This window comes from Aphelocoma coerulescens, chromosome 24, assembly GCF_041296385.1.
Source record: "Aphelocoma coerulescens isolate FSJ_1873_10779 chromosome 24, UR_Acoe_1.0, whole genome shotgun sequence".
Lineage (NCBI taxonomy): Eukaryota > Metazoa > Chordata > Aves > Passeriformes > Corvidae > Aphelocoma > Aphelocoma coerulescens.
In genome coordinates, this window is record NC_091037.1 from 1,730,138 (window position 1) to 1,745,862 (window position 15,725).

Below are 15,725 nucleotides of genomic sequence, written 5' to 3' on the forward strand. Positions count from 1 at the left end.
AATTACCCTGCCGTGCTCGGCCCCGGGATGCTCCGATCCCCCCGTGCCGGTGTCGGACCCCGGGATGCTCCAATTACCCTGCCGTGCTCGGCCCCGGGATGCTCCGATCCCCCCGTGCCGGTGTCGGACCCGGGGATGCTCCAGTTCCCCTGCCGTGCTCCGCCCCGGGATGCTCCGATCCCCCCGTGCCGGTGCCGGACCCCGGGATGCTCCAGTTCCCCTGCCGTGCTCGGCCCCGGGATGCTCCGATCCCCCCGTGCCGGTGCCGGACCCCGGGATGCTCCAGTTCCCCTGCCGTGCTCGGCCCCGGGATGCTCCGATCCTCCCGTGCCGGTGCCGGACCCGGGGATGGTTATGGACATACCTAAAGGAGTGCACCCCGGTAATAACATTCATGGAGTCCAAGCACAGGAATCCTTAAGGTGTGGCGATTTTCAGAAAGCTTTGGGAGAGGGAGGAGAACCTGGATTTCTCAGTGCTGGAAGGGTTTGAATGTATATTCCCTTAATTCCTGGGAATTCCTGGGGATAACGGAGTGACTCTGTCAGTTTGTCAGGGTGGGAGAACAACGAGCTTCGGGGCAGGATCTCTGTGTGAGAGGAACAGGATCAAGAGGAGCTGTTGGTGGAGCACCGCCCGTGTGCACAGCCCAGGCAGGGTTGTGTGCTGCTGAAGCACGGCTTTAAAAACTGCGGCTTTAGGGACAGCACTGCAGGACCTCCCTCCTCCCCTGCCCTTCTGCTGAGCAGCGCTGCCCTGGCTGCTGTAATTCACACAGGGCTGCCCGTGAGCCTCTGACCCCTTTGCGCTTCCCACCTCAACGAGAAAAGGAAAAAAAAAGGCATTTAAAAAAGAGAACCAATGGTGCCTGAACTCTGTTAAACGCTTCTTAGCATCATTCTGCGGCCGGTCCTGGGGACGAGGCCTCGCTGGGGCTGGTCCCCCGGGGAACAGGCTCCAGGAGGGCAGGATGTGACCGTGACCCAGAGGAGGCTGCAGGGCACTCCTGGAGTGGCAGGAACGGGAGCTGTTTGCCATCTAGTGGCTTCCACCAGCTCTGGCCTGAGCCTCCTCTGCCCCTCCCAGAGCAGCAGCCCTGGGGTAAAATCCTCCTTCTTTTCCCAAGACCTGTATTAAGATGAAGGAAGGTCAGTGGATGTAAAGCCCCGATGGCAAAATGGCTCGTTTATTACTCAAGGAAATTATTCAAGTAATTATTTAGGCTTCTCACAATGAACAGAACTCCTGTAAGTCTTCACTTTTCACCCACCCACCTGCACCCCAGAGCTCAGCAGCTGGAGAAGCCTGGATGACACGGGGCTGGAGTTTGTTCTGCTCTGCTTAAACCCACAGTGGAGCGCTCCGTGTTTCCTACTGGTGTTCCCTACTGGTTGAACTGGGAGGAGAGCAGGAACTGTCAGCCAGCAGAGCTGTATCCTGCTCTGGAGATGTGTCCCCCACATCTATGAGACTGTGCAAGGGCAGGGAAAGAAAGGAAAAACTTCCCAAGGCTTTATTTGAGAGCACTGCTATTGTACAGAGAACAGCACAAGCACAGCCTCTGGGAGTGTCTGCACCTACCCTCTGCAGTCCACTGAAGGCAACCTTGATGCAGTGGGGGGGATTTACACCCCTTCACTGGGCCCACCTGTTGGGTTTTACTCCTCTCTTCTGCTTTACATATTTCAGGCGAAGTCACAGCCCCAAGCACCGATTTTCTCTTCCCCTCACAGCACACTGCTGCCAAAGGAAGGGGTTGATCATCTCAGTTTCCATTTTCTCCCTTGCAAGCCTCAACCTGGCATTCTTTGTGAACTGCTGCTATAGCTGGTCTAGCAAGATAGTAAGAAAAATGGAGATGAAGCAGTGGGCTGTGAAGTGGGAGTGAAGGGACTTCTGCCTTCCTTGGTTGTATTTTGTTAGGAAAACAGGAGGTTATGGTAGAGAAAAAGCAGTTCCTTCATCCCAGACATGATGGAAAGGTGGGAGGTGAAAGTAGAAGAGGTTTTTTCTGAGCCTGGCTCGGCCCTGAGTCCCAGGAGGTGCCCAGGTGGTCCCCATCAGTGGGCAGTGAAGATGCCGTGGAATCCGTAAGGCATTGGCACCCCAACTTCTGCTCGCCCCAGCTCCTGGAAGGTCTCTGCATCCAGGACGAGCAGGAAAGCACTTTGGTTCTGCAGGAGGAAGAGAAAGGCAGAGTGAGTGTCCAGGCTGAACTACTGTGCTTGCACACAAAGGTACAAGCAGGCCATGGAGACCAAACCTGTGGGACAGGAGCACTGCGACTCACAGGTTCCACTTGGCAAACACAGACATTCCAAGGAAAACCCCCACTTGCACTGCCTGTGCTTGGGCATGGCAGAGCAATACCCCTTGGGGAGCAAGGAGCTGTCTGCCAGGGAGCCTCAAACCCGGTTCTGGGGTTTGAAAAGTGTATTAATGCCGTGTGACTTTGACAAACTACTGACAGCAAGTTACCTCAGCAGGGCAGACCACCACAGACAGGATGACTCCGCTGTCCTCTGCCGTGGCATCAGGCACTGGCACAAAGACAGGCTCTGACGGGTAGGATCCCTCCTCCTGCCAAATCTAGCAAGCACAGGAGCATATGGATGAGCTTCAGGAACACATGGATGAGTTTCATTTCATTAATACTTGTCTACTACAGTGAGCAGAGTTACAACTGAGAGCGCTCCCCACAAAGGCACCTGGAAATATTCTGTGCCCCAAGAAACTTAGGATTTCAACTTTTAATTAATTCTTTTCATTCCAGGAGTGTGATGGTGCCATCCTCTCCTGTTTGGCGACTGTGCCATATTCGTAAGGTGCCAGGTGAGGGATGAAATTGGGAATCTCATCCCAGACCCATCTGGACAAAGCCCTAAAGCCCCCAGTAAATGACACATCTTCAAATCCAGTTCAGTGGAAGGATTTGATAAGCTGACTTCACCTCACCTTGAAATTCTTGGTCTCCACATCAACCTTGATCAAGGAATCTCCAACCAAGTGCCCGAATCCACACCCGTAGAAGTACCGGTACCTCCTGCCGTTGTACCGAGCGTAATTGATCTGGGGGAACTCCAGGCCCCCAACTTTCTCAAAGCCCTCAGGGTGGAGATTTTCGTGTGTGCACCAGACCTGGAGAAATGTGTATTACAGCAGGGTTGGTTCAGCTTGGACAGGGCAGGAGAGCTCAGTGGTCCCACCAACCACTGCACAACCAGGAGGTGGTTAAAGCTCTGAGGCACGGGGCAGCATCTGCTGCATAAATGTACATTATTTATACACACCTTGCCATCTGCATCCTTCACAGCCCTTGCCAGGGTATAAGGCAGTGGGTTCAGGTTTTTCCCCACGGGTGTGTCTGAATCCACGTGCAGAGGGAGAACAAAGCGGCGAGGGAAAGCTCTGGGGACTGAGGCATAAACCTGTTACAGAGACAGAAAGAGATGGTGATGGAGAGAGGAGAGACATTCCAGGCTAAATGCACTTTTGGGGAACAATTTGGAAATTTTAGACACCCTTGAATTCTTCTTCTTCTTTTCCTGATGTGTTTGACCAAGTTCTGGTAAGGTAAAACACATAATGGAAAGAAGAAGTTCTCTGCACGTTCCAGTAATTTACAGTAGGAACTAAAAAGACAAGAATTAAAAGGGTCAGCATTGTTCTCACAGTAATAAACGCTGAGTTGGGTATGCAAATGAGTCCATTATCTCCAAATCCAGCAGTGGGACAGACACTGCACTAAATTTTTAGTTAGAACAGGCTTATGTTGCTCTACATCCCTCTCTGAAGAAGCAGGAGAGCACTGTGCCTCAGTTCAGTGCCTGAAGGTACCCTGCAGGATTCCCTCTTCGTGCTCAGGTACACATGGATTCATGTTTGAAGTCCAGGGGAAGGATGGATTTGCTTGGGGAGCAAAGTGCAGCCCCCAGTGTGGCAGACACCCAGCACACTGCACCACAGGGATAATTCCACCACTGCCACTAAAGCTCAGTTCAAGCCAAGTTTAGAACCGATCATATTCCCATATATTAAACCTTCTCAATAAAATAAATGACAACAACCCTATTTTGGTGTCTTTCAGTTACTTCAGTCTGCAGCTCACCAGCTCAGTTGTGAAACTTCACTTTAACCACATGTGTTAATCCTGAAACGCTGAAAAAAGTTTTCAAAACTTTTCTGGTTCATGTAACCTGGCTGACAAAATACGGGTTAGTGAGCAAGCAAAAGCACTGAACACGATTTGGGGAAAGCAGACAAGTCATGCCCAGACATGCCTGAGGCTTTTGATGCAGTGAAGGTCGAGATTCTGTTCTGAAATGACTCCCCCCCGTGTGTGGGTAAAGTTTGGTGGTGATGCCACTTGTCAGTTGAAGAATGTGGGCGTTGGAAACAGGCCCAGTGTTGGAAACAGGCCCAGGACCCCTTCAGCCACATCAAATTCCACCAGTGAAGGATGAGAAAGATGTGGGATTAACATTCTGCTGTACTTGAATGTGCTCAAAAAATACTTGAAAAACAACCCAAAATAAATGCCAAAAGAAAGCAGAACCTGTTAGGACACAGCTGTGCTCCTTTCAGGTCGGAGCTGAGTTGGTTCCAGACAGCTCAGGACACAGACAGAGGAAGTTCAGCCCTGTCTGAACATGCAGCAGCCCCCCCAGCACGCTGGGTTTCCAATAAACACATCTGCAGGGCGAGAAACTGAAAACAACCCCACTTTTCCCATGTGTGACCTATGCAAAATAATGCCCCTCACAGGGCCTGAAATGGGGCTTTTCACAGAGCTGGACACAATAAATAATTTATTCGAACGTGCTGTGGGTGAGGTGACTGTGGGGAACAATGTAGGGGTTTCCGTGGTATTTATGCTTCTGTGATTTTCATAAAAACTGCTCCTTTTCTGAAGTAATGCCTTAAAGAACAGGGTTCCTTTTTCTTTTTCCATTTTTAAGTAATGCTACAACGTATTTTGCATAATTTCTTGGGGGAAAATTGTATTACACACGGAGAAGGAAAACAAATGTCATTAAAACCAAGGCTTTAAACCAGAAATAAATTCTGCCAGGCTATGGAGCCCTGTGCCACACACCAGCTTGAAAAGTTTTGAGGGAATGCTCCACGGAGAGAGATTTAAAAGGGAAGAAAGCATCGAGAGATGATCATTTCAGTTTTTGTCCCCGTGGTGTTCTCCATTCCACCAACCTGAGCCTTGCTGCAGAAAAGCCGCTCAACCGCGGGGCCTCAGCAGATCCTGGGCAGCAAAGGCAGGGATCTTACCTGGTCCAGCCCTTCCCCACTCCTCCTCAAGTTCTGCAGCGTGTACAGAGCCAGGCTGGTGCCGTCGTCCTGGCAGCACAGGTCCAGCACCACGCAGCCCTGCTCCTCGAAGGCGTTGATCTGGTGGAAGGTCACGAAGGGCTTGGAGCACCACTGCCCTGGCAGCACCTGCAGGGACCACGGGACAGCTGCACCTCCTCTCCAGAGCTCCCAGCCTCACCTCGGAGAGCTTCATCCTCTCTCTCTCCCATCTCATCCCCCACTCATTCTTTGGGATTTGCCTTCTGTCGCTGTGTTGCCACAAAAGGGCTGCTTTAAGGCAGTAAGGAGCAAAACCAGAAGAAGAAAAACCAAAATATCAAGCAGCCCCTTGCTGCGCATCTTTCACAGGTTCTGACCTTTTTATACTCTGCATTTCACATTTCAGTCCCTGTGCTAAAGTCTCATGAACCCCAAACTGCTTCTTTCCGCCTTTCTGTCCTTTTAGGGCTGGCAAAGAAATGAATGAATAGAGAGGAAAACTCATGAAGAAATCCCATTTTTAACAAATCTACACCCCTGCTTTAAAGCCTGTATTGCAGTAATTTCTGGATTGATTCATAAACTCCCCATGGCTGCAACATAGCACTTTTGGGATCTAAGGTTCCAGACCAGCTGCTGCAGGGGCCAAAGACCCACCTACCTCCCCAGTGTGCTTGTTCACCACATAGAAGTAGGTGTTGTGCTGAGGCTCCCAGCTTATCCCATCCAAAATGGTTTTCCCACGGAGCTTGGAGGTGATGATCTTCAACAGGTTCAGCTTGAGGGGTTGCTCGATGAAAATGATGTAGTTTTCAGTCATTCCTGAGGAGACAAAGAAGGAATATCACCCAAATATGAGGCCAGAAAACATCTCAAGGGCAGAGAGAACTGGACAGCCCTTTCTGCCTCCCATTTGCCCAAATTCCCAGAGTTTGGGGTGGAATCTTACCAAAGCTGTGGTAGTAGGATGGCTTTGCCCTGTCCATGGGACGGATGGAGCACAGCACTTTGGCTCCCTCCAAAGTGTCCCCATGGCCTGACTCCTGTGGGGGGATCCTGATGATGTTATAGCTGGACCCTGGAAAGCACAAAAGGTGTTGAAACCAAACTCAGGCTCTGCTCCTTCCTGTTCCCCAGGAATACTTTGAACCACCTCTCCTAAACTGAGCAGAAAACCAGCAGGCAGTAAAGTGTTCTACGGAGGATTTATCTACCAAAAGAAAAACAAAGAAAAGGAAGCTTGAAAGGAAGTAGAAGGATCTTCTCAGTCTGGGAAATGCCAGCTCTGCCTGCAGTGCTCTCCTATAATACCAGGAGCAGGATAGAAACCAAGCTCATAGGAAATGAAAACTTTGAGCCTTGGTGATGCTCATTTAATAAACCTGAGCCTATGAGCAGGAAAGAGCAGCATGTTTGAATAATAATAGTCCAGAGTTTGGTGTGTCCAGCTGAAAAAATCATGTGGTACAAAGCTGGACACTGCTGAGGCCAAAAGGAAATGAAAGCAGCAAGAATGAAAAATGATCAAAACTTGGGACAAGATGGAGTGAGCCTGAGGGATGGCAGTAAAGGGCAGCAGCTGTTTTCAGAGGCCTCTGGAAAAGAGGGATTTCACACAGCTCACAGTGACTGATGGCTCTGAGCAGCCACATGGATGGAACAGGATCCTATCAAGATGCTCACAGTTCTGAGAAGAAGAAAAATACCCCACAAAATTCAGCTTTGCTGTAAGATATCCAGGCTACTGGAATAAATTCCATCTCTTCTCCTGCATAAACATTTCTGGTGCTCATCAAAAGCCAATTATTGTAAGTGCAGAACACGAGGCTAATTGTTCAATTTCTTCAGATGAGGTTTCAATACTGGATGGGACCTAAAAAAAATCATTCTCCTGTTTCCAGCAAAGCTTGGGAGAGGAAGAGGAGAATCTGCTGGATACTCACAGGCCAAAGTCAGAAGCATCTGAAACAATGCTGAGAGGAGCCAATTTTATGGGACAGACTGCCACTGACATTTTGATTCAGGAACAGCAATTTCAAGGTCTCTTTGGGTGTTTCTTCAACAGGAGAAGAAGCAGCACCAGGAGGCATCCTGAACACCCCGGCCAAAAAATCAGCCTGGCCATGCCCTTCTTACCATGCTTCCCAAAGGAATTGCCCATGTTGTAGGTTGTCCCATCAGCCTCGTAGTGGGGATGAGCTGTGGCCCCATTCACTGCAATAAATTTGCTCCAGTCCACCTGGAAAAGCCAAAGATTTTTCAGTCAGCGCAGAACTTTCCTCAGGGTCAGTTCTGTGGAAGTCTGAGGAACAGGGGCAGACTTTATTCATTATTAATAATGTGGGATCTGGACTCCAGCCTTCATTCTGCCTGCAGTCTTCCTGAAATCCTTGAAAATTAAGGATGTTTCTCTATCAGTAAAGCAGGACTGATAGCACTGACCATTCCTTGGAAGACAAATATTCCTGATGGCACAAGTGCTGACACAGTGGGAATGTTGCCCATAATAAGCACAGGCAGATGTGTGAAGGGACAGTCACTGCCCCAAAAATCACCAAGAGTTTTGTCACTGGAAGCTCAGAATACCAGGTCCTATTAAGACATCCCAAACTGGAGAGTTTAAATGTGCAATCATGCCTTCCATTTCTTCACTTAGCCAAAAAAATACCAATCTGCATCTAAAAAAGCAGCTTGAGGGGATTTTTTTTTATGACAATTTGGTTCAACAGAGCTGAACCTAAAAATCCCCGCGTGTCTTTTCATCACTGCACTCTGGTTTACAAACCAGATCAGGTGGCAAATCACCCAGCTCTCCAGGAGACATCAGTAGCTGTGCTTTGTACACAGTTTATTTGTGTCACTACTGATCTTGCAGGGAGGGAGGGACTCCTGGAACAGTTCCCCCACAGCCTGAGGACACTCTGAGCTGGCATTCTGTGGTGTCAAACAGGCCAAGCAGTAAACACTGATTCAGGAAGGGCAGAATCCTCCCTCAGCTCTTCTCACAGCTGTCCAGCCCAAATCCCCTCTAAGGGTGCAGGCAGGGGGACACGTGGCTTATGCTGTCCTGTCCCAGGTCACATCTTTCTGTCACATCCAGCCACGCTCCTGGGACAGGATGCTCAGGACAGAGGGAAAAGCTCCTCTGATGTTTTAGTCATTTTCTAGCAGAGGAGGAAATCGAGTGGCAGCTGAAGTACCCCTTTGCAACAGAGGGTTTGATCAAGGCTTTGAAGGGCAGCTTTGGAGAGTGCAAAGCTTGAGGTGTAACAAGCAGATAAAGGGAAGAGATATGAAAGCAAAGCACAAGGGAAAAGGCAGGTGTGAGATCAGCAGTGTTGACTTTTTCTTGTATACAGGAAAAAGTTGTTTCCTGCTCTGCTCAGAGGTGCAGACAAGCCCAGGCAAGCAGGGAGAGCAGAGAAGAAATGCCAGCTGTGCCCAGCTGGGCAGTGACAGCACCTCCACCCCTGAGAGAGCTGCCTTGCTGCTGCACACGTCGTTCAGGGACTCAGGAAAGAGATGCTGCTGGTCCAGACAAATTCCTTTGAAACTGGATTCCCCCTTGCTGCTCCTAGAAACATCAAGGTGTGATTGTGCACCATCTGTAGCCCAGCTCCCTCATCCCACCTGCCCACACCTTTTCCTTCGTTTCCAGCGTCTCTGGGTCCACCTTGTGCATGAAGACGTTCTCATTGCTGACATAATAATCCCCTTTGTACAGCACATAGTTCACACTGGCATTGTCACTGGGCTCTGAAACAGAAATCCTGGAGTTGTGCACAGCTCTGTGCAGCTCATGGCACATTATGGCAAGTTAGACATGTTTAAACAAATAAACCCATTTGCAGTGACATTAATCCCTGTGTGATTGATTGGAAATATCTCACTAATCTACAAAGGGAAACTGCACAGGTGAAGCCGGGTCAAAGGACAAGGACAGGGATGGAAATCACTGCTGGAGCTGGGGAAAGGCAGATGGGGGACGTGGATAGGTCTGGAATGTCTTGAGGGAGCTGGGGTGGGGATTTGGGGAGAGTCACCATGAGTGAAGGTGTGAGCACCTTGGGAAAGGACAGAGGACATGGCAGGAGGGGAGAGAAGGAACAGAGGATGGTCACAGCATGAGCAACAAGTTGCAAACTTTGGGCCTGCTCTGGTTTTAGTGGGGAGCACTTTGCTTGCATTTAAGCCTCTTTCTTCCCTGACATACACAGAATCCTAAAGGTACTGGAACTTCCATTCCTGTGCAACTCCATCCCTCACCCTACTCAATAATCTCCTGCCCCTTAGTCCAGGAAGGGAGGGATTAGCCCACTTACCCTACAAGCTTAGCAAGGCAAGGTGTTTTAAGGGCAAAGCTGTGTCTCAGGTAGAACATCAGGGTGTAATGCTCATTATCAGCACTGCACAAGATGTTCTCTCGGGGAGATATTTCTGTGGAAAATTTGCAACAAGATCCGGGATTGAGCGAACTGAAGTGGCACTAAAACATTAAACTCTGCCTCCCCCAGCTAAGGCTGACACCAATTTGCATAATTTGGGGGTTTGGGTCATATTCTAAGAAAACCATGGGCTCACAGAAAGTCTGTCAGACTTCCTCACACCTCCCTTTCCACCTAACCACAAGTTCCTGCAACAAAATCTCAGAGCACTTCTCATTTTTTACAGAACCACTCTTACGTGGCAGCTCGAAGCGGGACAGGAAGCGCCCGAAGACGCTCTTGCATGGGTCTGGCATGGTCAAGGTGCCGAAATCCGAGGCCACGATGCGGTTGTGCTGGCTGTTCCTCAGGTAGGAGCTGCTCTGCAGGAACCTGCTCCTGTAGCTCACTGTGCCATGGGCCAGCTGGAACTGGTGCAGCAGGGCCATGCCATCAAACCAGTGGTTAAACCTTCCAGGAGAGAGAAAAAAAGAGATTAAGAAGAGGAGTTGGGCATTATATGATGCTCTATGGTACCCTCCTGCTTTTAGGTTTATTGTTGTTTGTAAAAGCTGATTCCCAGATCCCCTGAACAATTAACCAGGCACAGCTTTGTTTGGGAAAATGCCTGAATCAAATAAAACAAAACAAAACAAGTGTATTCACAGCCGTGGGATGTGAAGACTCAAAATGCTGTGTGTAAGGTTTTTTGGGAGGTAAAGCACCCCCTCCTGCACAGGGAATAGAGTTAGTGCTGTACTGTACAACAATAATAGAAATTATTACTGCAAACCCAGAGGCCTTTAGCTCTCAGCTTCTTGCAGGATGTTATTCTCTCCAAACCAAGGAATCTGTGAGACTCTCAGAACACCTGAGGGTCTAACTCTGGGAATAGGATAAGGAGATCAGCTTTGGCCATTTGCTGCCATCAGCTTAATTGTCAATTATCTAGAATGGCACATTCCAAGCCACAGGCAGTAGGTGCCTGCTGGAAATATTTTAATGTATTCTTTTTAAAATGGGATGGATTTGCTTCTAAAGCAGCTCACACCACTCAGTGCAACCAACTCTCCAAGTTCCTGCCCTGAATTTCAGAGTGCTCAGGGATGGATTTTCACTCAGGACAGAGGACCAGAGCTGGGGATGTTTTATTCCCCAGCCCAGCTGCCTCATCCCACCCCTCTGAGTGGGTGAGAGCCTCTCTGTGACTCAGCTTCTCCAGCCTGGGTGACTTCACCATTCAGCTCCTCCTTGCAGGAAATGTGAGTTTCCAAATGAGGGAGCAACTGTTCTCAAAAGATCGATATTTCTTCCTTCCCTTACTTAAAAAGAAACTAAAAGATGCTCCAAATAGTGGTGAGGGGGGTCCCCTTTAGCTTTAGGCAGAGCTCAGGCCAGATCATTTAAAAAGTCAGTTAAAGGAGACTTACTTGTCATTGCCAAACTCAAACTTGCCAGGGCCATTCCTCAGCAGATTTCCATTAATCCACTCGGGAATATGTCCTTTGATCTTGGCTGGGATGGGCTCGGGGGTCTCCTCCACACTCTGCACTAAGGGGGAGATGCATTGCAGCCCCCTGGGTCTGTGGCAGGGGATTTGCTCCTTGGGTGGGCTGGGCAGGTAATTCTTGAAACCTGCAAAGAGAGCAGGGAGAACAAAGAGCAGGGAATTGAGATTTTCACTGGAATAAAGTGATAACTGTAGAGCTTGAGATTGGATGTCAGGGAGAAGAGCATTCAGCATCTGCAAGCAGCCGAGTTGTGGTGGATACCCAAGGTAAAGCCACAAAACCCAACACATCCACAGGAGCTGAAAATCCAGTGGATTTTACTCTTCTGCAGTTAATCCATAAGAGACACCAGTTCTGCAGCCCAAAGGAGGTAATAGAACATAGGATGATAGAAAAGATGATAACTTTTCTTTTAATCAAAGAAATGTACATTTGGATTTTATTTCATAAAGGAGAGAAGAAAAAAAAATAGTAACTGCAATCCCCAAAAAAGGGAAGAACACAAATGAAACAGAGCCGAAACACATTTACAGGACAAAACAAGTTTTATTTGGCAAGGAAATAAGCAGAGAAGGATGATTTCTGATGGAGCCTCGGGTTTGACTGCAATAACCCCTTTTAGTTCCATCGGGCAGGACAAAAGCCCCAGGAGAGCATGAAGTGATTGGAATGCTGTGAGCAAACAGTGATGTCAGTGATTGGCTCCCATAGCCTGGTTTGCAAAGCCTCATCAACACAGGGATTGTTTTAGCAATCCATTTAGCTGCAGAGGTGGATTTACCCAGGGGTGCTTCCCTCCCCGGACTGGCACCGGCCCATGCTGCCCTCAGTGCGGCCGCTCCGCTGCTCTCCCCGAGACCACGGAGCACAGAACCAGCCTGGAACGCTGAACACTGAGGTGGGAGGGAAAGACTGATCCAAAAGGGCACTGGCAGAGAGAAGTCCATCACCCAGCGCTGGTGCGGACACCACACACTAAATGGACTCCAGGCTGTCACTGAATTCACTCTGACTTTTTGTTCTTTCACCACTGCTGCTTCTGGCCTACATCCTGTAATCCACAGTAGCTGCTGCCAAATTTCCCTGTGAGCCTCCGAAACCCTTTGCTCAACATCTCCAGAGGAAATTCACTATTTCAGCCAGAATACCTGCAGAGGAGCTGAGCTGGCAGGCAGAATTTTTCTAAGCTTGTTTCTGTAGAATAGCCACAAGCAGGCTGGGTGTAAGGCACGCAGGAAGGTAGAATGCAAGATTCCCATGTAGTTCTCCAACGTGCCAATCCCCAAATCCTCCTTCAGATCTCTTAAGTGTTTGCAGAAATGCAGATTTGGTTTGCAAAGGTGCAAAATATGCATTAAAGAATGAGAGGAACACGTCCATAAGGAGATATTTTGCATCTAAGGAGAAACAAAGCCGGGATGACTCAAGATGGCACTACATCAAAACTTTCTGGAGAGCACTGTAAACAGAAATTTTGGGGAGATACATTCCACAAAAGAGCCTGACCAGGGCTGGAAAAGACCTCCCAAGTCTACTCTCCCAACTGCTGTCCCAGAAATTCATATATAAGAACTCTGTCTTAAAAATTATTATGTCTACAGGCACTTACTCCCTCTGTGCTCCTTGTCCAGATCAGGAAAATGCTTTGAACTTACCAAAGGACATAATTCTTGTTTTTCTGGCAGCACTGTTACATGGCTTTGGTAGTTTTCCCTTTCTTGCATTGTATTTAGGGTGAAAACCCTATCACTTCCTAAGCTAAGTAAGCAAAGTTCTTTTTGTTCTCCTTGTCCTGCGACAACCATGCACGTGATCATCTCAGTAATCCCTCCTGAAATCTGATCTAGTTAGAAGTCATCTACTTAGAACTCATTCCAAAGCATCCCCTACAAAGTGGAGTTTTAATAGAATGGACTCTAAACAACAAGAACATTTAAGGGAATGTCCCAACTCCAGACCAGAGAGGGAGAAAGAAGCAGAGCAAGAGAATGGATTATTTTTTCCTTCTGGGAATCGCTCACATGAGCTGAAGATCCTGGCAGAAGTGCGAGCAAAATGGGATCAAATCCTAACACCCAGATGAGCCTAACCAGAAGTTTCCAGAAAGAAGACAAGTTATTGTAGAACAATTCTGAATAGGTAGGAGGAGAGCAGGGGTACAAGAAGAAAAAAAAATCCTACATGTCTTCCCTCTTAAACAAAAATAAATCTGAATAACTGTTGCATTTAACTGCACTTTGAATGCACTGAGGAACATGAACAGGGAACATGAACAACTCCTCCTTGAACACTCTTCCTGAGTAACTGCAAAAAAGGTGTTTCACCCTCAGGGGAAAGCTCAGTCATAAATTAAAACTTTTTGTAACATCCAGCTCCCCAAGAAGGGACCAATCTCTCTCTGCAGAAGGCAGATGACAGACTGGTTTTTAATGTCACACAACATGCAAATAAAATTACTCCTGCTTCTGTTCTGGCCACGCTGCGAGGTGGAGGAACTTGAATCCACAATAAAGCTCTACGGTCCCAGTGGGGCTCTCTGTGTGTGCTTGAATATCTGAAAATCTGCACAAGATCACAACCTGTCCTCTCAGAACCCTCATTTCTCCACTGTAGTTTCCATCCTACCTCAGACCTTTAAAAACAAGCTTAAGGTCTTTGGCACATCCGAGCAGAGGCAGTGCCAAACACGGAGCTGGAACGTTCCTCCAACCTCTTCCAAACACAGCAGGCAATCACTCCAGAGTGATCCTGGCCTAGCACTTTGTTCAGCTCCTGTTCCCCTGCACAGTGTGTGCCATGATTTCTCTGTCCAGCACAAAGTGACAGCCCAGCATTGATTATTTATTGTTTATATCCAGAAATGGTGGGATGAAGGACCAGGCTCTCGAAGAGAAAGCTGCTGTGGGTGGAGCCATCATGAATCAGACATTAAATTGTACTTCAACACCAGTGGGTGGGACATGAAATCTGTAATGGTGGGTGGAGGAACTATGGGAGCCATTTGCTAACACTGGGATCACACGGGACAGGCCAAATCCATTTTGATTTTAACCGACACGTTCAAACCCAAGGCTCAGGAAGCACCTCCCACACACAGCCTAACTGCTTGACTCAGAAGGACATCCAGGACCGCCAGAATTAGGGGCAGAATTTAGCAAATAGAATGCTCATGATATTCGTCAAGCAGGGAGAGTGACACAAGAATTCTGTTTTCCCTAAGGATCCTTCAAATTGGGAATAATCCTCTGGCACTGGCCATGTTTTGTTCCCTGTAAAACACAGGTTGCCGCAACACAGAAGCAAACCAGTTTTTCCCAACCCCCAGCCCGAAGCGGAGCTGAGGATTTGTGCTCTACAGACTCCAGCCTTCCCCAGGGCTGGACCCCTGAGCTCCCCCAGGGATTTCCGAAAGGAAGGTGCAGCACTTGCCTTGGGAGTGCTGGGAAGTGTCCAAGCTGGGCTCCTTGTTCCATGCAGCTGCTTGGTTCCCCATGGCCAGGGGCTCAGCCACCCACTTCCTCGCTAACAGCCAGAGGAGCAACGAAAAACAGAAAAGACAAAAAGCACAGGGAAAAAATAAACTGAGAAAAGGAGCAGGGGAAGGCTCAAAGGGAGGAAAGGAGAAAGGCGACAGTGAACTCGTGCACATGAAATAGCTGTTGATCTCCCAGCAGAAATAGATTCGACACTTTGGGGTCTTCTGGTGGTACAAGAAGGCAGATTTGAGAGTTTTTCAGCTCTTTGGACACCCCAGAAGCAATGGTTTGAATTATAAAGGCAGGAAAACACCATCACCATGAAAAAGCAGAAATTCCTGTGAATTAAGCCATGATTTTTGTTGGTTCCTAATTTCTGAAAACAGGCCCTCAAATAAACAAAACAAAACAAAGAAATAAAAATCCCAAACAAAAAGCAGCTCAAGCTGTGCAATCATGCTACAAATTGCAGAGTCAGGTTGTGAAACAGAATCCTATGCGGTAGTTCCCCATTTTGCACGTTCACATTAAAGCCTCTACAGCCATGCAGCTCCAAAGAACCCTCTCCCTGCCCACTTCCAGCTGGCTCCCTTGCACAGAGAATCTGCTCTGTGATGCTTTTCCAGCTCTGAACCATCTGTATCTGCTGTAATCCCTACCACTCCCGTTTATCTATTCAATAAATAACACACATTTTCTACCATCTAACAAAGACTTCAGACCGCTCCGCTTCCAATTTCTCACAGTAGGAATCGCTCTCCCGACCCGCGTCAGCAGCAGCAGCAACCCCTCCTTCCAAGGGGATGGGATGAAAGGGGTTGTTTTTAATGCATTTTACCTGGAACGAATTGCATCAAAGAGCAGAGGAAATGCAGCAGGTGAGCGAGCAGGAGGCTGGCGGCGGACAAAAGGATTTGGGCTAACATATTCCGGCGGGCAGAAGGCATCGGCTCGGAGTGGCCGGGCAGAGCTAGCGGTGCCAGGGCAGGGAGCAGGAGGCAGGGATGGTC

At 48.5% G+C, this 15,725-nt stretch overlaps 1 protein-coding gene across 1 annotated transcript; it reads right to left on the reverse strand.

The window, feature by feature from the left end:
- Window positions 1-1,166: 1,166 nt before the first annotated feature.
- Window positions 1,167-15,688, reverse strand: BCO2 (beta-carotene oxygenase 2). The gene is made up of 12 exons (XM_068994604.1): window positions 15,554-15,688; window positions 11,159-11,363; window positions 9,988-10,199; window positions 8,945-9,060; window positions 7,441-7,543; window positions 6,254-6,382; window positions 5,966-6,126; window positions 5,284-5,451; window positions 3,291-3,428; window positions 2,956-3,138; window positions 2,479-2,589; window positions 1,167-2,174 (listed from the first exon to the last, which is right to left on the reverse strand). Exons 1-12 carry the CDS (start codon window positions 15,660-15,662, stop codon window positions 2,061-2,063), a joined length of 1,749 nt encoding a protein of 582 aa, XP_068850705.1. The 5' UTR covers window positions 15,663-15,688; the 3' UTR covers window positions 1,167-2,060.
- Window positions 15,689-15,725: the final 37 nt, after the last annotated feature.